General features: G+C 38.2%; 1 protein-coding gene across 2 annotated transcripts in view; it reads left to right on the top strand.

Moving 5' to 3' along the window:
- MTHFD1 (methylenetetrahydrofolate dehydrogenase, cyclohydrolase and formyltetrahydrofolate synthetase 1) overlaps positions 1-24,632 on the top strand; it is an 86,616-nt gene that overhangs the window by 19,529 nt on the left and 42,455 nt on the right. The window contains exons 2-9 of one of the 2 annotated variants that reach the window (XM_043986144.1): positions 3,263-3,347; positions 8,210-8,269; positions 8,796-8,849; positions 10,807-10,943; positions 11,097-11,197; positions 18,919-19,055; positions 19,661-19,772; positions 22,956-23,083. In XM_043986144.1, the coding sequence (XP_043842079.1) occupies positions 3,263-3,347; positions 8,210-8,269; positions 8,796-8,849; positions 10,807-10,943; positions 11,097-11,197; positions 18,919-19,055; positions 19,661-19,772; positions 22,956-23,083 (814 nt within the window). The remainder of the gene's footprint in view (positions 1-3,262; positions 3,348-8,209; positions 8,270-8,795; positions 8,850-10,806; positions 10,944-11,096; positions 11,198-18,918; positions 19,056-19,660; positions 19,773-22,955; positions 23,084-24,632) is intronic. The other variant, XM_043986145.1, reaches the window with a different exon arrangement.

Below are 24,632 nucleotides of genomic sequence, written 5' to 3' on the forward strand. Positions count from 1 at the left end.
TTGTTGCCCTCCTCTGGACACTGTCCAGCTTATCTGCCCATTTTTTATAAATGTCATCATTTTGGACTGTATGCAATGCTCAAGTTGTGATCTTTGGAGGCAGAATATACCTCTCTAGTCTTGGAAACTCTACCTCTCCTAATGCAGTCCAAGATCACATGAGCTTTTGTTGACTGCCACATCTACTTCCTCAGCCTCCCCTCCACTCACATTCCTTACTTCCTGGTAACCCTTGTTAATTCAAGCCAATGCTTTATCCTATTAAGATCCTTTTGAGGGCAGCTAGGTAGCACAGTGAATAGAGCACCAGCCCTGGAGTCAGGAGGACTTGAGCTCAAATCTGGCCTCAGACACTTGACACTTAGTAGCTGTGTGACCCTGGGCAAGTCACTTAACCCCAATTGCCTTACCAAAAAAAAAAAAAAAAAGAGCCTTTTGAATCCTGATTTGTGTAATCCACTGGGTCAACCTTCTCCCTCCTAGTTTTGTGCCATCTGCAGATTTGATAGCTGTAACTTTATCTAGTTTTTATCCATGTTAACTAGCACTGGGCCAAGCACAAATCCCTGGAGTGCTCCCCTGGAGGACCCCTGCCACATTGACATTGAACCATTAACAACTACTCTTGTGAGCCTGGCTATCCAACCAGTTCTGAATCCTTGGATTGTATTATTACTTAGTCCACATTTCTCTATTGTTTCTACAAGAACAAGATGAGATACTTTATCATAAACACTGTTAAAATCTAAGTAAACTACATCCACAGCATGCTCCTCATATATTAGTTTAGTAACCCTATCCCCAAAAAGGGCAAATTAAGGCAGTCTGACATGACCTATTTTTGATGAAGCTATATGGGTTGTTGTAACCACCACTTTCTAGAGGCTCACCAACCGTCTCTTTAATGGTCTCTTCTAGAATTTTTCTGGGAATTGATGTGGTTTACAGAATATCCTCACTTCTGTTTTTAAAAAAATCAGGACATTTGCCTTTCTGTGCTGTTTCAAATATTATTTACAGTGGTTCAGTAATCACATCTACTTGTTCTTCCAGGAACATAGTTAGTTCATCTGGGCCAGGTGACTTGGATCTATCAAGTGTAGCTAAGTGCTTTCTTTCTCCTTACTTATTTTGGGCATCAGCTTCCTGTTAGTCATTCCAGTGCATTTGGAAGGGGAAAAAATGGAAACAAAATGAGAATGAGCAACTCTGCCTGTCATCATGCCATTTATACCAAGCAAAGGTCCTCTGCCTTCTTTAGTTCTCCTTTTTCTTCCACTATAGCTTTAAAAAAAAATCCCTCCCCCCTCTTTTTTTTTTCCCCTTAGCTTATCTTTTCTGCTTCCACTCTTTCTAAGCTTTAGTACTGCTAGGCAGGTGTCTGTGAATGCCTGAAAATGGAAGTAAAATCAGAAGTCTTAAATCTAGGGAACTTTGTTAATTATTGACCCAGAGGGCACAGTAACTGGGTGAGTCAGATCTTGAATGGCTTATTGGCAGTAGAATAGGATTGAGGTTGATGTGGCTATTGAGTGAGACATTGTAGGGCTACTGATGAGAATGACAGGGTAGGTAGCAGGGGTTGTCACTGTTTAGCAGTAGAAGGATTCAGTAACACAGGGATTTGGGGAGGGGTACACAGAGGGCAGTTTGCTATCTATTGGCAAATGAGTCTGGGTATTGTATTAGTGAATGGGAAGAGTTCTTTTGAGATAGGAAGTAAATAGGTTGTTCAAGGTCTTGAGCTCAATCTTGAGGTCTTCTACCTGGTGAAGTGTTTTATCCAGAGTCTTAGCAGCCTAAGCATCAGCTTAGGTATTGCTTAGTTTCTAGGGTTGTTGTTGGGGGTGTATTGGTTGGAGTAGCATTGTGAATGCTACTCATTCATCTACTGTTCTAGCCTAGTGAAAATGTCCTTAGACTCACTTGAGTCAAATTACCGATGGTAATAGGAGTTGAATCTGCCTTTTGAACCCTTTCCCCCTTCAAACTGCTAACGATTTTATTTCACAAGTTTGTGAAGTAACGTCACATTTTCCCACTGTTAATTGTGTTTAATGGGTTAGGGATCCTAGGATGGATTAATTACCTCCTTACTTCATTGCCCCTTTTTTACCTTGTGCTATGAGACCCTTGGATTATACTAAGATCTATCAAACCACTTATCCCTTCATTGCCTCTCAATGATGGTCTTTGTTTTTTGTTCCTGAGTTGTCAGTTTGGCACAATTGAATAAGGTCTTCAATGAAGCTGGCTTTTAAGGACTGTCTGCTTCTAACCCCTTGTTGCCAGAGTGGAGCCAGGGAATATTGACAAGATGACTAATATGGTAACATGTATTAACATATCTGATTGCTTACTGTCTCAGGAAGGGGACGTAGGAGGGGGGAAAGGAGGGATAGAATTTGAAATCCAAAACTTCAACTAAAAATATTTATTATTAAAAATACACTGTGGGGGTGGCTAGGTGGCTCAGTGGATAAAGCACCGGCCCTGGATTCAGGAGTACCTGAGTTCAAATTCGGCCTCAGACATTTGACACTTACTAGCTGTGTGACCCTGGGCAAGTCACTTAACCCCCATTGCCCGCCCCCCCCCAAAAAAAAACAAAAACAAAAAAAACAGTGGGGGCAGCTAGGTAGTGCAGTGGATAGAGCACTGGCCCTGGAGTTAGGAGGACCTGAGTTCAAATCTAACCTCAGACACTTAACACTTACTAGCTGTGTGACCCTGGGCAAGTCACTTAACCCCAGTTGCCTCACACATACACAAAAAAGAAAAAAATAAACAGTGTATGGGCATGCAAAAAAAAAAAAGAAAAGAAAAATATATATTGAATGACCTATGAGTTATTTATCTCTACCACCTAGACCATGTGGCTTTCCCTTGGACTTCAAGTGTCCTTTTTCCATTTTAATTGTGAAATGGCTTTGTTTTAACAAGGTCAGCTTTTCAGTTTAACCAGGCATTGAAAGGAAATTTGAACCCTGAAATTATGCTCAGTGCCCAAATTTAGTCCCAGATAGAGTATTTGCCTAGCTGAATGAATATATATATATATATATATATATATATCCTTTGTGTTTTATTTCTATTTCTGGTATGAATTTTCTTTTGCCTTGTATTCCAAAGAGAGTATAGGGAGACTAATCTCCATATAATGATTTTAGTTTTAATTTCAGAGAGGAAAACGAATCTTAATTTCTTAAGTTGTGATTTCTGATCAATAGTTAAGGAGCCAACCATTTATTTTTCTCCCTAGGCAAATAAAAGAGAGACTGAAGAACCAAGTTACTCAAATGAAGGAGCAAGTTCCAGGTTTCAGACCAGGCCTGGCGATTTTACAGGTATTATGTTGTCTCCATTAAACTAATTTGACCCATAGGAAATAAGCAGTTTTCATTTGAAATTCTCTATAGAATTATAATATTACCTCACAGTGCATATTTTCAGCTTCCAGATACATTATCTTACTCCTTCTGAAGTCTTTGCTAGGAGTGGATACTATGTAACATAATTTTCTTCCTTCCCTATTATCTTGCCACCTTTGCTTTTTGTTGCAAATTATTCCCCATTAGAAAGGTTGGGGTTGCTAACAAAGAAAGACAATTTGAGGGCTTGTAGTTATATTTCTGGCACATATTCTCCGCTGTGAGTTTTTATTTTGTTTTGTTTTTTACTTTTTTTGCAAATTGCTTGAGTAAGAAAGGTATGTTATAGAATTGTGCTTATTACAACACTCAAACTGGTTATTTCTTCATTTATTTGGGAAGGTATATTAAAGTGAGAAAGCAAATGTCATGATCAAATCTAGATTTCCATAACACTTTTCTTTACCAATCCTCTGCTTAAGGTACTTTTATATGACCCTTCCCTGCCCCCCTTGTTTAGAAAGGTTAACCTTTACTGTGTTCATTAAGCAAAAAACATTCTTTCTGCTGGGCTGCTTTGCAGATATTTACCAGGAAGCACATCTGTGATAGATTTACCTCAGATATTGGTTTCTCCTAATACAAAGGATAATGGTTTGTAATATGGATTTTGATTAGGCAAAGAATTGGGGAAATATGATTAGTAAGGCTGTTTTGAACAATTCTTACCCTTGCTTTGTATATATGTATTGAATAGCCTTATCTCCTTCTGTTTCACTGGAAGGTAGGCATGGAAATAGCTGCTTGATAGTATGGTCTGAATGGACAGTTGACCTACAGTAAGACTGAAATGTGAGATATTTATTAGTAATTCTGGAATATTTGATTAATTTCAGTGATATCAGTTTGGATTTTATGTGCATTATTCAGGACTAAGATGGTTGTAAAAACTTAGGAAAGAGCCTGGGAGATTTCTTCCTACCATGTTTTGGTGAGAGAAGTGCCTTGCAGTTGACTTTGAGTGAAGCTGCCTTTTTATAATGAACCTTACTCTCTTTTTTTTGATAATAAATTTATTTATTTAGAATTTTCCCCAAGTTACATGTAAAAGCAAATTTTCACATTGCTTTTTTAAACGTTACTCTTTCATAAAATATTTCTATGGAGAAATAATTCATAGTATTAAAAAGACAACTTAAAGATAAATTTTTAGAATATTTGAAAGCAAATCTTAACAAGGTAGTAGTGTACAGAAGAATATTGAATGGATCCTTCCTTTCAAGATTAATAAGAAAGATAAAACTTAAAGCATGCAAAAATGTAAATAACAAGATTTTTTAAATAGTTCAAGACATTATTAGAAGAAATGTTGTTAGTTCTTACATGATTATATAGCAAATATATGAATCAATAGGTAAAAGTAAGTTGTATACGGGTTGGGTGAAGGTGTTTTAAGCTAAAGGAAAACAATTCATATGAAGTTTAGGATTGCCTCATATGCCAGACATATAAATATATGTGTTATAGTGTACTCCAGATTTCAAAAAAGCAAAGATAAAATTAATCCTTAATTAAATTATTAATCAGTTGAAAAATTGAGGGATAGCTTTTTGTAGTGGTGGGAGCCAGAAGAGAGACAGAGAAAGGCATCATTTGGTTCATGGCAAGTAGATGATGTTTTAGGTCCTTACAGTGTAAGTAATAACAAGAGCTCACATTTAGACAATGTATTTCTCGATTATAAAACACTTTCTATTCATCTCATCTAAGGCCCACAACACCCTACTGAACAGTTAGTTCAAACTTTCCTCATATTTTTGATAAAGAAAATGAAACTCAGAGCTAAGCCATAGGTACTTGAGAGCTGAAAGAAACCCCAGAGATTATTTACTCTGATCTAGATGATCAAGGCCATGTAACTGTTAAGCAGCTTTGCTAGAACTTCAACCCAGGTATTCTGACTACAAATCCAATGGGTTTTTTCCCATTGGATACTACACTTTACCACACAAGAATACTAGCAACTAATTAGTACCAAATAGGGTTAATCTAATGGATCAGCCCTTAAGATGAAGCTACTCTTTTTTTTGCTGTTTTTATTTACAGGATTTAATATTTAATCATGGGAAATGAAGAATTCTGTGAAAACAGACTATAGAGAAAAAACTATATTGAATCATATTTTTTGCCCAATAGAATAAAATACACAGTGACCACAATGATGCCCATTTTTAGAGTAGCATGCTTCTCCCCGGAGTCTGAATAAGGTAGCCAGAAATTGTCTTAGGCACATTGATTTGTGTGTCCTCTGGTCAGATTGTATTCCTTGTCTTTTTCACAATCCAATCCCACAGCTCCCATGACCCCATTCTTAATATTTGTTGTACGTTATACAGGCAGTGCTCAGGTTCTGTACTGATGACTCATGCCACATGAATTTTGAAATAGAAATTCTTTTTTATATTTGGACCTGGGATTCCATTGGTATAGGGAGCTCCTGGTGAGGAATTCCTTCTACCAATTCAGGTTAGCACCTTCTCTGAATAGTCTTGCACAGGGTAGCAATCCATTTTTTTTTTTTTAATTTTTTTTTTTAGTGAGGCAGTTGGGGTTAAGTGACTTGCCCAGGGTCACACAGCTAGTAAGTGTTAAGTGTCTGAGGCCGGGTTTGAACTCAGGTACTCCTGACTCCAGGGCTGGTGCTCCATCCACTGCGCCATCTAGCTGCCCCTGCAATCCATTTTTATGATAGCAAAAAACTAGAAACAAAATGGGTTTCCCATAAAATGGAGAATGACTGAATAAATTATTGTATATGTGACTGTCAGTTGGTCAACAAGCATTAAGTAATAAATGCTTGCTATGTTCTGGGCACTGTGCTAAGTGCTGGGGTTACTCTGAGAAAGGGAGAGAGAGGGAGAGAGAGGGAGGAGAGTAAGGAAAACCATGGCTCCTGCCCTCAAAGAACTTACCTTCTAATGGAGAAAACATGCAAAATTTTTGCGTACATGATATGTACAGTGTAAATGAAAGTTAATTTCTAGAGGGAAAATACCAGCAATGGGGAGGACTGGGGAAGACCTGCTGTAGAATGTAGGGTCTGAACTTGAGTATTGGAGGAATCCAATGAACAAAGAGAGCAATTGAGACATGGGAGATTGCCTGTGAAAAGGTGAGGAGTCTGGAAATGACCAGTTGTTTTTGACTAGAGTAGTTCAGTTTTACAATGAATAGAGCAGAGTAGAGTAGAGTGTGCTGGAACACTATTGTCCCCATGAGAAAGGATGACTATGAGGGCTTCAGAGAAACATGGGAAATCTTGTATGAACAGTTGCAGAACAATAAAAGCAGACCCAGGCAACTCAGGTAGAAATGGATTCCTGGGGTGGAGGGGGTCACATTGACTTAGAAAGCCACAAATTAACATTATGTAAGTTGTATTGAGTTTTTATTTATTGTGTTGAATATTTCCTGATTACTTTTTCTGTTTTTGTTTGTTTATTTTTTTGCGGGGCAATGAGGGTTAAGTGACTTGCCCAGGGTCACACAGCTGGTAAGTGTCGAGTGTCTGAGGCTGGATTTGAACTCAGGTACTCCTGAATCCAAGGCCAGTGCTTTACCCACTGCGCCACCTAGCTGCCCCCTTCCTGATTACTTTTTAATCTGTTTTCTGCTGAAGTTTTGTACACATTGAGTTTGACATCTTGGGTGTACACAATGACAACTGTCATGTAATTTTTTTTTAAAAAAGAACTAAGAGGCAGCTGAACTCAGATAAGTTGTAGTGTTAATATTTACACTTACATTTGTGAAATTTAAAATTGGATATTAGATCATAAATCTCCCCTCTTTAACCTTTCCTTTAATTTATCTCCTAGACTAGTAAATGGAAGAAACCTCTGGTCTATAGTTAGAGCTTTTATTGTGTGGTAGTTACCAGGTGATGTTGATTAGAGGGATAGGAAAGTAGAAATACAAAACAAATAGTCTTAAGTCTAAGCTTAGTCTATATTCCGTATAAAACTCACCAAAAACCCAAGGCCACCTTTGGGGAAAGAAAGAGAGACCGAGTCAAGCACGTGCTGCTAATGGCGAGCCGGGACGCGTCCAACTCCAGTCTGCGTCTGTGTGTTGCACCAATCAATCATCAGACCAGGAAATTAGGCAAGAGATCCCACTTCTGTTCTCTCCTTGCCTTTTAAGCTCGCACTTCGGAAGTGGAGTGTTTAGCAGCTGGACTGACGTGTGTAACCCATACACGGTCTCCTCCCCGAAAGGGTGGTCCTTCAAAAACTGGCATCTCTCCATTATCACTAACTGACTGTTAAAACTTTTTACCACACATTATTGAAATCATCATATATTATTTTCCTGATTTTGCTTATTTCATTTATAGGTCTTCCTGTGGGAAATCAGTTTCATATCATGAGTTAGTAAAGAAATTGTTTCACTCTCTTGCAAATATTTATTGCCAACAATATCTATACAATTCTTTTGTCTTAAGAAGTCAGGGAGTAACAGATCTATTAAGACTGCCCCAGAATCAGTGCAAGCAATCTTCCTATTTTCCTCAGCCTTGAGTTTGAGAAGGTAGAAGGGAATGGTAGATCTCTATGTCTTTGTTTACTCAGGACTATAACCTGTAACTAATTAATGATTCCCAAAGGTTAAGTATTTCTGTGTTGAGAAATTCTCCTAGATATATTAGGGTACATTGTGAAAATTTAATTGTAATAAGGATTTTTTCAATTTAAAAAGCACTATTTTATCAAACTAAAATTTAATGGCTTTTCTATATATTATACCTCATTAAGTATTTTTGTGTTTATATGTTCTAGGTTGGAGATAGAGATGATTCAAATCTTTATATAAGTATGAAGCTAAAAGCTGCTGAGGAGGTAAAATCTAAGTTGATACTGCCAGCTAACACAATGTTCTCATCACCATTTCTCTCCCCCATTCCCCAATTAAAATTCTCATGCCCTTATCCTAATAAGAACACAATAAATCTGAAATACTGTGGGGAAATCAATAAATCGGTAATTGTATGGCAGTGGTTCTCAAACTTTTTGGTCTCAGGACCTCTTTCCACTCTTAAAAATTGAGGATCCCACTCTAACAACTTGTGGACTGTATCCTATAATTTTTACCATATTAGAACTTAAAAGTTTGAGTCTATTATGAAAATGGTTTTAACTTTGTGGACTCCTTGAAAGGGTCTTGGGGCCCCCTAGGGATCAGTCCATCACTTTCAGAATCACTGGAATGCTACAAATTCCTTTAGGACATGGGAATTTAAAACATACAATACCCTTTAACCTGTATTTAGTTATCTTTACCCAAGAAATACCTTTATCTCTCAGTCTTCCTACTTCTTTTAGCTAATTAGATTGTTAAACATGTTTTACATTTCCATTCTTACAGATTGGAATCAAAGCCACACATATTAAACTACCAAGAACCTCAACTGAGGCAGAGGTAAACTGTTGGGCTCATGTAGAGCAAACCATCTATAGTTCCATATCATGGTTATAATTTATTGGCATTTTTAGGGCTGAGGGTGGGAGGCGGCGGGGGGGGGGGGGGAGTATATTGTCCCATATTCAAGGCTGCCTAACTTCAAGGGAAGAGACTTAGAATAAATGGTGTAGTCCTGTGATGCAGGTGATTCAACATTGAACTCACATCTATTAAGTGTCTCCTATATTTGTAGCATTGTGCTAGGAATAAATACCAGATCTCTGCCCTCATAGAGCATACAGTCTAGGAGGTGGGTATGACAGACACAATTATCACATAATATAACTCAAATACATAAGAAGAGGTGCAAAGAACCTAGTTCTACATAAGAGGTGCTACCTGTGAAATTATATAAAAAGTTTAACATCTATATTGAATCCATTGTTTCTCATAAATATCTTCTCCTTTACCCTCAAGGGGTCACCATCTTATTTCAGGTCCTCATACATGTGTGAGAAAATAATTATTAATGATGAATTTCTCATTAGTTTTGTCAATGCATCGCTCATTTTTTCTTTTTTCCCCATCACATTGTTAACCACCATAAGCCCCATAGTTAAGCACCCTTTGTAAAATAGTTGTAATATTTGATTCATTGAGGAAACGGTAGTTTCTCAACTAATCAGATGGGGGATTATGAGATAATAATTATTTATTAATAATGAATTTCTCACACTTGGAGTATGGAATGTCTTCCTAATTGTTATCCCAGCTTCAGTTCTTTTCTCCTTCTCTCATTCATCCCCAACACAAGTGCCACAATTACCTTCCTAACACACAGGTCACTCCTCTGCTCAAGAAACGCTGTGATTCTCTTGCCTCTAGAATAAAATACAAACTCTTCTGTTGGGAATTTAAAGCCTATTACAGCAAGACCTTAGCTGAAATTTCCAGACTGGTTTGACATTCATCCCTTCATCTAGTCTGCATTCTAGCCAGAATGACCTATTTTCCTGTTCCTCATACATGACATTCCATTTCATCGCATCTCCTTGACTTTGACCCTCATGCCTTGAATCCATTTCCTTCTCACCTCCCCTCTACATTTAGAATCCCTAGTTTCCTTTGAAGCTCAGCCCAAATGCCATTCCCTACATGAGGTCTTTTCTGGTCATCCTGGCTGCGAGTAATCCCCCCTCCCCCCCCCAAAAGTACCTTGTATCTATTTTGTTTACTTATACATATATATGTTGTCTCCGCCTATAGAATGAAATCCCTGAGGGCAGGAATATTTCATTTTTGCCTTTATAAACCTGCTTTGAGTAGACTTTTAATAAATGCTTGTTGATTGCTTGATAGTAGGCCCTTAATAAATGCTTATTCAATTGACTCATGAACAAAAGCATTCCAATAATAAGATAGAAAAAGGAAAGGTTATGCTGGGACCCTGAATGGCTAAGTAAGAAGGCAGGCCAAGAAGCAGAACAGTACATTGAATAGAGAATCAGCCTCAGGGTCAGGAAGACCTGGATTCCAGTCTTACCTTTGACACACATTAATTGTGTGACCGTGACCCAATTGCTTTATCTCCCAGACATTTCTCTAAAACTAAAAATTACAGAAATTACAGTCTTCCATCTCACCATCTGCATTGGCAGGAATTTCTTCCCTGAGAATGTCTCACAACAATGAAATCACAGTTCTAGGCCATTTCCCCCCCTGGAGAGGTTCTCATGTCAGCTTTCCCCTTTTTAAACTACTACCTCAACATACCTCTCTTGTCTAGAGGTGTTATTGGGAGGTGCTTAGATCTAACAGGAAAGTTAAATGTAGGACCTGTATGATAATGAGTTTTTTTTCTTTGAACTATCTGAACTAAAACTCTTGGAGAAGAAATGAGACTGGATATGTTTTGCTCTACAGTAGTTTCCATTCTTACCCTCTACCTTCTTTAATTTGTAAATTTTGTTTTTAGGTTTTAAAGTGCATCACATCTTTGAATGAAGACCCTACCATACATGGACTCCTGGTCCAGTTACCTTTAGATTCAGAGAAGACAATTAACACTGAGCTAGTGACAAATACCATTACTCCAGAAAAGGATGTGGATGGGTGTGTTTGACTTTTTGATTCACTTCATTTTAAAGCTGTTGTATCTTTAGAACATGTATTGATAACTCAGGGACACTCCATGCCACTATTTAAAAGTTCAGAGCCCTTAATTACCTTGTTTTTATTCATTCTATCTTTAACTTAATGTTTCAGATTGACTAGCAGCAATGCTGGGAAGCTTGCTAGAGGTGACCTAGGAGATTGTTTCATTCCCTGTACACCTAAAGGATGCTTGGAACTTATCAAAGAGACAGGTAAGGCTAATTTCTTAGAACCTCCTTTTTTCTAAGGTCTTCTGTTAATATTTATATATCCATTCATTTGATTCCATGTAAGATAGCTTGCATTAATTTGACCTTTTCTGTACTGGGAACTGCTAGGGAGATGCAAAAGTTATATAAAACACACTTTTCCTCAAGCTTATTTGTATCATAACCATTGGAAATATGTTTATGTATGACAAATTAATTAAAAATCTTTATTTTTTAGAGTAATGGATTCTTTGATTTAGTTATCCATAATTTCTTTTGGGGGGGGAGGGGATATTACATTCATTCATTAGTTAGTCAACAAAGCATTTATGAAGCACTTACTATGTGTTAGATGTTGTGCTAAGGGTTGGACAATACAAAGAAAGGCAAGAAATTATTCCTGGCCTCAAGAAGCTTACATTCTAAAGGGGGAGTCAACATGTAAATAATTAGATACATACAGATAAATACAAATACAAAATAAATGGAAATTTCTTAGTAGGTAGATAATAATTTCTTTTTAAAAATATTTATTTGGGGGCAGCTAGATGGCGCAGTGGTTAGAGCACTGGCCCTGGATTCAGGAGTACCTGAGTTCAGGTCTGGCCTCAGACGCTTGACACGTACTAGCTGTGTGACCCTGGGCAAATCACTTAACCCCCATTGCCTGAAAAAAAAAATATATATATATATATATATTTTTTTTTCCCAATTACATGTAAAAACAATTTATAACATGTTGAGTTTGAAAATCATCTCCCTCCATTCCTCCTTTCCCTCCGTCCTGAGATGGTAAGCAATTTGATATAGGTTATACAAATAAAATCCTACAAAACATTTTCATATCATGTTATGAAAGAAATTACAGACACCCCCAAAAAAGTACACAAAAAGTATACTTTGATCTGCATGCAGACTTCATCAGTTCTTTATGTGGAAGTAAATAGCATTTTTTATCATGAGTCCTTGGAACTCTCATGGATCATTGTATTTCTGAGAATCACTAAGTCATTCACAGTTGATTATACCAGTATTATTGTTACTGTGTATAATGTTCTCCTGGTTCTGCTCACTTCACTTTGCATCAGTTAATGTAAGTCTTTCCAGGTTTTTCTGAAATCATCCTGCTTGTCTTTTCTTATAGCTCAGTAATATATAGAAGGTCATTCCTGAGGGGAAGGCTTTAGCACCTGAGGGAATAGGAAAAGGCTGTCTACAGATGATGAGATTTAAACTGATCTTAAAGGAAGCCACTGAAACTGTGAGGTGGAGTTGAGGGGATGGAGCATTCTAGAAATAAGAAACAGATGATAAAAAGGCATGAATACGGAAGACGGAGGGTTGTGTTGTATTCAAGAAACTGAAAACCATCCATCCATTTTTAAATAATCTCCTGCCCTTTCCCTTCTTCTCCTGTGAACCTTCCCTTATAATGGGAATTGTAAAAAATAAGCTCAACAAACTAAAAAACATATCACTTAATTTGACAGCATATGCAGTATTCCATGGTCCCCCACTAATCAAATGAAATGAAAGAGGTCTTATCTAGGGTCAAGCTTGGTTATTATAATTCTACCACCTTCAGTTTCATTTTGTTCTGGGTTCCTGTTTTACTTTGCTTTGTGGTAGTCATTGGGTATATTGTTTTCCTAGGGAGATCTTCCTTTGTGTAGGTAGTTGCTGAGTTCAACACTGTAGCCTCAGTGTTTATCTTAAATAATTTAGGGGGGGCAGGGCGATGAAGGCTAAGTGACTTGCCCAGGGTCACACAGCTAGTAAGTGTCAAGTGTCTGAAGCTGGATTTGAACTCAGGTACTCCTGAATCCAAGGCCAGTGCTTTATCCACTGCGCCACCTAGCTGCCCCCTCAGTGTTTATCTTAAAAGTAATTTGAGGGGCAGCTAGGTGGCGCAGTGGATAAAATGGGGGGGAAAAAAGTAATTTGGAAACAAGGATTTTTCCTGTAGTCTCATCTTTTGTGCCAAGTGACCCTGATTAGAATTTGAATGCCAGAATTTTTTTTTTTTTTTTGAGGGGTAATGAGGGTTAAGTGACTTGCCCAGGGTCACACAGCTAGTAAGTGTCAAGTATCTCAGACCAGATTTGAACTCAGGTCCTCCTGAATCCAAGGCTGGTGCTTTATCCACTGTGCCACCTAGCTGCCTCCAAATGCCAGAATTTAAAGTTTCTTCTTTGATACATGGAAGGGTCTGAGCAGAGTTTACATTTATTATCTGAAAATGGAATTGGATCTTTCTGTAATCAGCTATACCACTAAATTAACAACCATAAATTTTACTGTAACTGCTGAAAAAATATTATTTTTCTTTTATACCACCTACATTTCCAAATATGTCTCTCCCTCCTTCACCTAAGTAGTGAGTCAATCCTTCTACCAAAAATGAAAAAAGAAAAGAAAAGGCAATTTAGAAAAACTAATCAGCACATAGCTTAGTCTGTTTGTGCACATGATATTCTATACTCACCATCCTTTACCAGAGAAAAGAGAAGGAAGTACATCTTCCCATCTTTTCTCTGGGGCCACATTTGGTGATTATAATTACATACTGTAACGTATAATTATAATTAGTAATTACATTTCTTTGTTCTTTCCTTTTATGTTGTTGTGGGGCAGCTAGTTGGTGCAGTGGATAGAGCACTGACCCTAGGGTCAAAAGGACCTGAGTTCAAAGCTCACCTCAGACACTTACTAGCTGTGTGACCCTGGGCAAGTTGCTACCCCAACTGCCTTAAACATCCAGGGCCATTTCCAGTTGTCCTAATGTATAACTTGCCACTGGACCCAGATGACTCTGGAGGAGAGAGTGAGGTTGGTGACTTTGCCCAGCCCTCCCTCACTTAAATTCAATTCAATACAAGTCATGACATCACCCTGATATCATTGCCCTCTTACAGAATGAAGGACAAACTACGTTATGTTGTTGTAATCATTGTCTCTTTTCCTGATTTTGATTGTTTCTCTGCCCTACTTTAAATACATCTTCCCATGCTTTTCTGAAATTGTTCTTCAGAGCACAACGATGTTGCTTTACATTCATATACCACATTTTATTTAACTGCTCCCTAGTCATTGAGCACCTCTTATGTTTCTGTTTCTTTGCAAAGACAATAAATACTGCTACACATATTTTGGTGGACAGTATGTGAGACTTTTCCTTTCTGCCTTATACTTCCTCAGAGTATTAGCCTAACAATGAGATCAGTGTCAAAGAGTGTGGAAGTTTTAGTGACTAACATCAAATTGCTTTTAAGACAGTTTGGAGTAAAGCGCTGTACCAAAGGTCTACTGGTGTGCCTCTCTTTCACCAGACCCTCCAACTTGGACTGTTTCTGTGTTTTGTCATCTTAGCCAGTTTGGGGATGAAACCTCAGAGTTCTTTAGATTTGCATTTTTCTTATTATTTGAGATTTAGAGCAATCTGTCATGGTTGTTAATAGTTTGCCATTTTTTTTGAGAACTCCTTTGATGACTTAACAATTGGAAAACTGAGTCTTGATTTTATATGTTTGTCTAACTTTTCTTTAGAGCTTGGATAACAAACCCTTATCAGAAATAGTTGATAAAAAGACTTCCCCTCAGTCACTTGCTTTCCTTAATGTTTTAGAGTTATACAATTTTTTCTTTTGTAAACAATTTGTAATTTCATGTAATCAAGTTACATATTGTGAAGCTCTGATTCTCACAATGTTTTATCTTTTGTGATCACCTCTATCCCTTGTTTGATAAAGAACTTTCCCTCTAGGATGTGGGAGAACTAGGACACTAAGCCACTCTTGGTGGAGTTGTGAAAAGATCTAACCATTCTGGAGAACAATTTGGAACTACACCCAAAGGACTATAAAACCGAACTCTTTGGGGCAGCTAGGTGGCACAGTGGATGAAGCACCAGCCCTGGATTCAGGAGGACCTGAGTTCAAATCAGGCCTCAGACACTTGACACTTACTAGCTGTGTGACCCTGGGCAAGTAATTTAACCCTCATTGCCCTACCAAAAAAAAAAAACCACCAAAAAACTGCACCCTTTGATCCATTAGTAGTACTGCTATCTTAATATCCCAAAGATATCCCCCAAAAGAGAAAAAGATCTATTTGTACAAAAATATTTATCACAGCTCTTCTTGGGGTGGCTATGAATTGGAAATCAAAGGAATGCCCATCAACTGGAGAATGGCTAAAAAAGCTGTGGTATATGATGGTAATGGAATATTATTGTGCTATAAGAAATGACAAACAGGGTGATTTCAGAAAGGCCTGGAAAGACTTATATGAACTGATGTATAGTGAAGTGAACAGAAACAACAGAAGAATGTACCTAGTGACAGCAATATTGTTTAATGGAGAATTGTGAATGAACTTAGCTATTCTTAGCAATTCAGTGATCCAAGACAATCCCAAAGGACTAATGATGAAGTATACTATCCACCTCCAAAGAAAGAACTGCTATTGATTGAATGAACACAGATTGAAGCATGCTATTTTTCACTTTCTTTAATTTTTTTCTTTTATTCAAGTTTTCTTATACAAAATGACTAACATGTTAATGTTTTACTTAATTACACATGCATAACCTGTATCTGATTGCTTACTGCCTTGAGGAGGGAGGGAAGGAAGGATAGAATTTGGAAGTCAAAACTTTAAATAAAAATGTTTTTTATTTAAAAAAAAAAAGAACTCCCTCTAGCTGGGGCCTGTGAAATAATTTTTTGTTGTTCCTGTTTTGTTTTTTAAAATATTTTGATAATTCTTATGTGAAGCACTTTGTAAACTTTAAAGCGCTGTAGACATACAGTGCTTATATTTATAAGCTATTCTTATCTATGCCACTGATCTGGGGTTTTTAAGTATCAAATAGTTTTGATGATTACTGCTTATTAGAGTAATTTAAGATCTGGAAGTGTTATTCCTCTTTATTCCAATTTTCCAATTTTTTTCATTATTTCTCTTGAGATTCAAGACCTTTTATTTTTTCCAAATGAATTTTGTTATTAATTTGTCTAGTTTTATAAAGTACCACATTGAAAACAGATAATTTTGTTTCCTCTTTACCTATGTTTATATCTTTAATATTCTTCTCTGGTCTTTTCACGGGTGCTAGCATTTCTAGAACAATGTCAAATGAAAGGAATTGGGAAAGGGAGCATCCTTGACTTACTCTTGCATTTATGGAAAAAGCTTTAAATATTTCTCCATTGGAAATATTTTGGTTTTAGCTATATGCTTTTTGTGATTTTTTTTTAAAAATTGCCCTTTGTATATACTTTTTCTTTTTTTTTGGTGAGGCAGTTGGGGTTAAGTGACTTGCCTAGGGTCACACAGCTAGTAAGTGTTAAGTGTCTGAGGCCAGATTTGAACTCAGGTCCTCCTGATTCTAGGGATGGTGCTCTATCCACTGTGCCATCTAGCTGCCCCACTATATATACTTTTAAAACTTACTACCAAAAAATGCTTTATTCCTGCACACACTTCCTTATAAATCAAATGTTTTATGTACAAGAAGTTGTTTATTATTTGAAGAAATTGGTGCAGTCCTATCGTAAATGGCAAGTTTTATTCTACCAGCTTTTTTCCCCCAGGTATCATAAGTGGTGCTTGGTTGTAACAGGCAACAAAAACCCAAGCCTTATTGGCATTTATCCTTTAGGGCATTTAATTTTTTTCCCCCTGATCTGTATTTTCATTGATGTAGAGAAATTCTGGTGAGGAAATTCCCAGTTCCTGCAACTCAATAAAAATCTTTGTTTCCAGGGAAACAGAGAGAGATTAAGTGATTTACACAGAATCAGACCACTAGTATGTGTCTGAGGTTGGATTTGAACCCAGATCTTCCTTACTCCAAAGTTAGCTTTCTGTCTACTTAAGCTGACTCTAATTCTTAAATTTGCCATCTAAAATTAAATTACTGTAAACTTATAGAAGTATAATACAAATTGCACATAAACTATGTCGGCTGTCAGTTGTCTCATTCATTGATTGAATAATCCAGATCACTTACACCTGAATCATTCTTTGAAATGCCAAGAAACTTTTGATTTGGGCTGCGACATTCATAGGGGTTTCTTTTAGGAAGTAATTGGTGGATTATTTTTCTTTTCACCTTCCTTTCTGCTTCTAAGCATTTGGGGCAGTTTTCATTTATAATTTCTTGATATATAGTACCTAGGCTTTTTAGGGGGAGAGGGAGTATCATGATTTTTCAGAAAGTTTAATGCAAATTTTAGATGAACTCTCCTTGACCTATTTTCCAGATCAGTTGTTAGGATATTTTTTTTTACTTTTGGTTTGGTTTTGGTTTGCATTTTGTAGTTTTGTTTTAATTTTTCTTGTTTTGTTGAATTATTTTCTGTTGGACTTTATAATTTTCATGGCATTCAGTTCTTTAGTGAGGTTTTCCACCTTGTCTTCTAAAATGTTAATATTCTCTCTTCCTTAGGTTTAACACCCTACCTTATACCTCTGATTTCTTCATAGTGTTTGTATTTCTTGGTTTGCTCATATTAGCTGTCTCAGAGTTTCTGTTGGGGGCCTGTGATTGGATCAGACACTGCTCTCAAACTCCTGAAAGAAGTGAGCAGGCCTGACCTGGTTCCATATATGGTAAAAAAGATTAGGACGTTCCTTCAAGGGACTCCAGTGCTGCCCTAGCATTGGGCTTTGCATAGATCCACCTCCTTGCCCCAGGGCTCCTGAGCAGGTCCCTGTGTCAGGCTTTGCCTTTCTCCTTGATGTCAGTGCGCCCCTCTAAGTTTCTGTGAGGACTCCCTGTCACCACATGGCTCTGGTCTGTCCTCCTGTGCTAGGGGCTGCTACAGCTCTTCCCATGCTGGGTCCCTGCCAGGAGACGTTGGGGTTGCCCCATGCCAGTCCTCGTTTGAGGCTCTTCTCCTGCTGCTTGCCTTGAATAACTCCTTTCCAGGTTCCTACAGGATTTTGTTAGTCCTGTGCAACTTTAGACCTGGTGCCATAGTCTATGTTCGATTCTCCTTATTTCACCAGATAACAGGACATTTTTAGTTTGGGGGGGATGTTTGTTGGGTAATCTGGTTCCCTGTGGGTCACCTTACCTTCCAAGGTCTTGGTTTCTTCTTCTGCAAAGTGAAGGTGTTAGACTAGATATAAGATGCCTTCCAGCTCTGGTCTTAGGATCCTTCCATTTTCCATCCATAGCCTCTGCCCAGACCCCCAGCTGCAAGGGAAATATGGACAAAGAGAACTCTTAGCACTTTTCCAGTGTATCATTTTCTTGAACTCAAGGAAAATAAAGCTATATACTCATTACCCTAATCTCTCTCTTCTCTGCTCTTTGCCCCCAACCCCCTTCTCCCATCCTTTGTTTCTTATAACTTTTGTTTCTTGTAATTTAATCTGGTACCCTTTGCCATACTGTTGTTTAGTTATGTGTTGAGCTTTTTTACATGTGTGTGGGTTTTCTTCCCACTCTGCTATGACTCAGTGAATGAATTTTGCTTAAGCTGCTTTCAGAAAACCCACAGCAAGCAGGAGCACATGTCCAAGTCTCAATTTGTTACTCAAAATTAAAAGCAGAGAATTTCTACCCAAGAATGAAGGGAGGTGAAGAAACTCGAAAACTTTCTGACTTAGGATGTATACACTTATTCCCTCTGATCCCAGTAAGATATAGGTAACATTATGAACAAAAGCTCCTCCTGTCTCGGTGTTTGAGATGATTCTGGGCTTTCTTTCAGGAGTACAAATTGCTGGTAGGCATGCTGTGGTGGTTGGACGCAGCAAGATTGTTGGTGCACCAATGCATGACCTGCTTCTATGGAATAATGCCACAGTGACCACATGCCATTCAAAGACTGTCCAATTACCTCAGGAGGTAAGATCTTCAGTCAGTATAATATACATAGAGTTTATCAGTGTTAGCTGATCAAAAGTATGCTTTGTCATAGCGGTGCAGAAGATTAGGCATCACAGAGGAGCACTTGGACATCAACTGTTTGTTTCTGACTATACCAAGTCCTTAGCTTTTGTAATCATGGGCAAATATTTTAATCGAGACGTTCAGCCGGGTTTCTGTATTCATAGTAAGATGAGGCTAATGCTTCCCTTCACTGAGATGTATCCTGTAGAATTGAAGGACACAAATATCTGAAATAGTTTTACTTGGGATTTTTAGCAGTATCTTCATTTGTAAGGCTTTCCTCCTCCCGCCCCCCCCTCCTGCCCCCCCAACCCCTCGGTGTCCCCTGCAAATTTCTTTCACAGTGTCCCTACAAAGGACGTGGTCATATCTCTATTTTATAGATGGGGAAGTTGAGACCCTGAGAAGTTAAGTGATCCATAAGGCTTATGTGATGTACCGTATAGGAAAAATTCAAAGTTCCTGATGCTATCTTCCCATTCCCATGCCCTTTCCACTTGTAGGCTGTTTCTGTTATTTCTATTTACTGCTATGATTCTTTTTTCCCCCTTTTTTGACAGGTGAATAAAGCTGATATTCTTGTGGTTGCAACTGGACAACCTGAAATGGTGAAGGGAGAATGGATTAAACCTGGAGCTATAGTAATAGACTGTGGAATCAACCATGTTCCAGGTTAGCACTCCAGATATTATTTTTAGAAGAGTTGGGGAGAGTAAAGGAAGATCCTTTGACTCATTGGAAATAAGCCAGGAATGCACATGTTGAATGGATTGGTGATAAGTGATCTATTCTAAAATCTGCGCCGTATATGGACCTTAATGTGATGGGGAATGGGGGGAGTAAAGATGTGATTTTTAGGTGACATTGATGAAATCTCGTCTTATTGAATAAATATACTGTGTAACATCTAGGCTTTGTTTCAAGTCTTAAAGTGAAGGATAATCTTTTCTCCCCTTCTAGTCTTAAATATGAGGTACAGTTATTAAATTGCTAGGAAAATTAGTCACTGTCAAGTTTTCACCATATTTAATCTCCCTCCCACTCTCTCACCATGCTTTTAAGGCAGTAACTCATAATTGATAGCTCGTTTTTCCTGCAGTGCAATTATCTAATGGATTATAAAGAAATTGCTCTCCTACAACTCATCACTTTCAACTGCTTCCCAGTGACATTGGAGTTTCTTCTGTTTAAGATCTTCTGTCCTCTGTATTTCAGCCCTTGCCATATTCACCTTTATCCTTTGAGAGGTGCCAAGAGATGGAATAAGATAGTTAATAGATGATGGCCACTTACTCTTGCAGGTTATCATAGAAATGTTTACTGAAACTCAAAGCTCTTACCATACTCCCCTACAATCTACCTTTCACAAGAGTAAATATGAATAAAATAAAAGCAGCTCTTTCTTACTGTCATTTCTCTGTAAACTGTTATTGTTAGTACAGAACATATAAACATAGAGTTCTCTTCCAGACTAGTTCTCATGTTCCATGTGTGAATGCGCCCAAAGGCCAGACTTTCCAAGTGTTCCTTTTGAATAGATCCATGTCCCCTACAAAGTGATGCTCCCATCGTGGTTCTTATTTTAATTCTCACTTGTACTTATTTAATTATTTCTTTACTTTATTTAATTATTACTTTTATACTACATTCAAGGGATAAGATAGCATCATCCTACCAAAAACCCAAGGGCCCTGTGCCAGTTAAAGGCAGAAGAGGACAGTTGGGATGGTGGGAATGGAGAGTATGCTGTAGGAGGATCATTGGATGGAATGGGAATGTGTATCCTGTAGAAGAGAAAATGGAGAGGAGACCTGATGGCAGTTTCCAAGTATTGGCAAGGCTGTAATCGGCCAGACTAGGAGCCATAGGTAGAAGTTCCAGGAAGGCAAGTTCAAATACACATAGAAAAATACTTCCTGACAACTTGAGCTAGCTAAAGGTGGAGCAGGCGGTGGTCTCCTTCCTGGGAGATGTTTCCCCTTCTTGGCTGGAGGACTGTTTCTTCAGGGTTGCTGTAAGAGGGATTCTGCATCTTGTAGAAGTTGGATTCAGTGGCCTCTAAGGACCTTTCTAACCGTTAGAGGCTGAAATTCCGTGAAAGCTTCTGCATCTTCATATTGAAAAATGACCAGTCTGGTCGTCATACCTTTCCTAAGGGCAGACAGAAGGACGAGAGAGAGAGAGAGAGTGATAAGATGCTTAAATTTAGCTATTCTGGAGGAAATTGAGCTTCATGATCTGTACAGTAGGTTTTGGAAATTGTTGAGTGGTTTCTATGCTGGATGCTGTTTAAAAGACTGAGACGGCTGCAATAACTTTGAAATCAGGAAAGCAGTTTGTAAGCACACCGTGTTATTGGACTAAATCTGAAAGTACAGAAAAAGGAAAGTTTGAAATAAATCCCCAAACCAAGCTACAGACAGTATTTGATTGTAATATGCTACCATTAATAGGAAATGTTACTCTGATTGAGCTGAAGAGATCCAGGAGTAAGCCCAATTCACTGCTTAAAATCAAACAAAACTTCTCACAATCTAAAACTTTCATAGGAGGTTCTGGTTTTATCAGATGTTCTGGAGGTAGATGAGTATCATCAGCATCTCTTACATTTGCATGGTCTTACACTTTTCAGAGCACTTTCACTTGCATTATGTCATTTAGTTCCAGACACACATCTGTGACTTTGGAGGGGGAGGAGATATTTCCTAGCATTGCAGAGGAGGAGGTTATAAAGGCAGAACTTGCATTAGGATCCAGGTCTCTTGATGCCTAATTCAGTGCACTTCCCAATAGAGTCTTCTTCATCCCTGGAGAAATGAAAGCAGAGAAAAGTGGTGACTGAAACAAGGTTATGTGCAGCTGTTGAAAGGCCCTGCTCATAATGGAGTCCCCGATTCTGGCTCTGAACCTTGGAGCTACAAAGTCTAGACCTCCTTCCCCTTTCCTAGGAGAAGCAGTGAAACTGACTGTGGGAGGTGTTTTGTGTGAGGGAGTGTATGGTGTATCCTTTGCTTTTGTTCTCCCAAATAACTATTCTTTGCTGGTAAGATTTGTAGTTGTTCTTGGCATCCTTTTTCAGGGAAGTGTAATTACCTTCTTTGCCTTTTGCATACATTTATGGAGCTGCTCATCTTTGGAACTGGATGTTGAATTGTTCTTCAACTCACGCAGGGAGCTTAACAGAATGCTGACAGTTGCTGTAGAAACGGGATCTGGCAGCTGTGACAGGGTTCAGGCTTTGTGCACCTAAAAACTCCCTTTTGTAGGCCTTGGTTAATTAACATTTTAAGAAGGGTTCATTATGGAACTGTTCATTGGCATAAAGAACAGCTCTGGTTTTCTTTAATGCCTGGTATCAGGCAAAAGGATTTTCCTGTTAATCTATGAAAGCCTAAGCATTTTATTATGTTTTTCCATCTTTTTTGTGTTTGTGTATTTTAATAACTTAGCAACTACCGTTTATCCTATTCTTTAAAAAGGAAAAGGGAATTATACTTGGTAGGACCCAAAATCTTTTTTTTTTTTTTTTAGTGAGGCAATTGGGGTTAAGTGACTTGCCCAGGGTCACACAGCTAGTAAGTGTTAAGTGTCTGAGGCCGGATTTGAACTCAGGTACTCCTGACTCCAGGGTCGGTGCTCTATCCACTGTGCCACCTAGCTACCCCAGGACCCAAAATCTTAAACCCACTTAAGTTTCTAGTGCAAACTCCCAAATAACTGTCACTCCATCAGATACTACAGGAAGCACAGAGCTAATAAAACCATTGGATGAAGAGCTGAACAATTCATGGGAACTCGGTCTGGGCATTTCCTTTATCTGTAAGGATTTTTCTGTTTTTAAAAATTATTCTGTAGATGATACAAAACCTAATGGAAAAAGAGTCGTGGGAGACGTGGCTTATGATGAAGCAAAAGAGAAGGCTTCTTACATCACCCCAGTGCCTGGTGGAGTTGGACCCATGACTGTGGCAATGTTAATGCAGGTACTTTCATTTGAAAAAAAGTAAGAATAAGAAGCATTTTATGCAATAACATCTGCTACAACAGACAATAATTGTTTGTCATATCCTTCAGTTTCAGAAATGTTTCCAGAATATACTCAGGAAAGATAAATAAGTATATGAGCCTGAAAATACATAAACATAAAGCTAATTATCTGTACTAAAGGGCAGTGGTACAGATGATCTCTAAAACTATTTCTATTTGATTTTGAAATGTTGATGGTTTACTTTCTCAAAACACATACCGACTATGAATGGAGGGAAGCAGCCCAAGGGCCTGCTGGCTGGCAGTATTGAAGCTAGCCTGGAATAAAAACTTGTTGAAAATGAGGCACAGGGTGAATAATTCTTTATTGTCAGGTAATGGAAAGAGCACTAAAGGTAGAATCAAGAGATTTGGGGTTTTGTCCTGGTACTTCTGCTCATCACTTTGTGACCTCAGGAAAATCATTTAAGCTGTCTGGACATCTCTTTCCTAATCTGTAAAGGGAAGAAACATGGCTCGATGTCCTCTAAGATCCCTTCCAGTTCTAAAGTGACATAATTCCAAGAATCTTGGGTCTGCCCACCATAGGATGAGACTAGGTGGGAGAGGAGAGTTGGAGAGTATTTCTATAAATATCTCTGCCTCCTAAATGTAGATATAGAATAAATGAGTGGTATTATTATGGTATTATGGTATACGACTTGTACCTCTTCTCTCCAGCCTAGGATTAGATAATTGGGAGGTTTGGGGGTTTGTTGTTTTGTTTTTGTTTGGATTTTTTGGCCAGACCCATGATTTCTTTTGAATATGGAACTCCCAGGACGGTAAATCCTTTCCACTGACGAAGTTCTTCAATTTTGCAGTCTTAGAGAGTTGCCTGGAGAACAACTGACAGCTTGTTACTAGCTCAAGGGCATGTTCCAAGTCTCTGTCCAGAAGTGGGACTTTAATTCCTGACCCCAAAGCCAGCTCTATCAACTAAGCCATGACTGCCTTCCCTTCAAAAGTTGCAGTAATAATAATAGCTGACATTTATATTGTACTTTTTAGGCTTACAGTGCAGTTTACACACATTATGTCATGTAATTCTGACAACCCTCTGAGGCACATAGGTATATTAATCCCTTTTATACATTTGAAGAAACTGAGGCTCAGAGAGGTTATATGAGTTAGCCAGGGTCATGTAACTACTAAGTATTGGGGGTGGCCGCGGTTCAGACTTAAGCCATCTCTTTCTCTTAAGTTCAGTGTTTTTTCCTTTACACCCAGCTGCGTTTTAAGGAGCCACAGTCCCGTCATAGAAATTGCCTTGTTCTGTCTTTCTATGGGCAGGTGTATTATAAATCAGGAAGCTGAGGGAAAGAAGCTCAATGATTTACCCTCAGACCCAGTTAATGACAATTAGTATTAACTCAAATCTCATGGCATTTAGCTCACTGTTTTTTCTACATGACTATTTGGGTTTGAGGTTTTGGGTTTTTTTAAGCTACTTGTTCTTGCTTTTTCACAGATATGGGATGTCCCAAAAAGTTTTAGTGTAGTTTT

The sequence above is a fragment of the Dromiciops gliroides genome, chromosome 2, assembly GCF_019393635.1.
Source record: "Dromiciops gliroides isolate mDroGli1 chromosome 2, mDroGli1.pri, whole genome shotgun sequence".
NCBI classification, from domain to species: domain Eukaryota; kingdom Metazoa; phylum Chordata; class Mammalia; order Microbiotheria; family Microbiotheriidae; genus Dromiciops; species Dromiciops gliroides.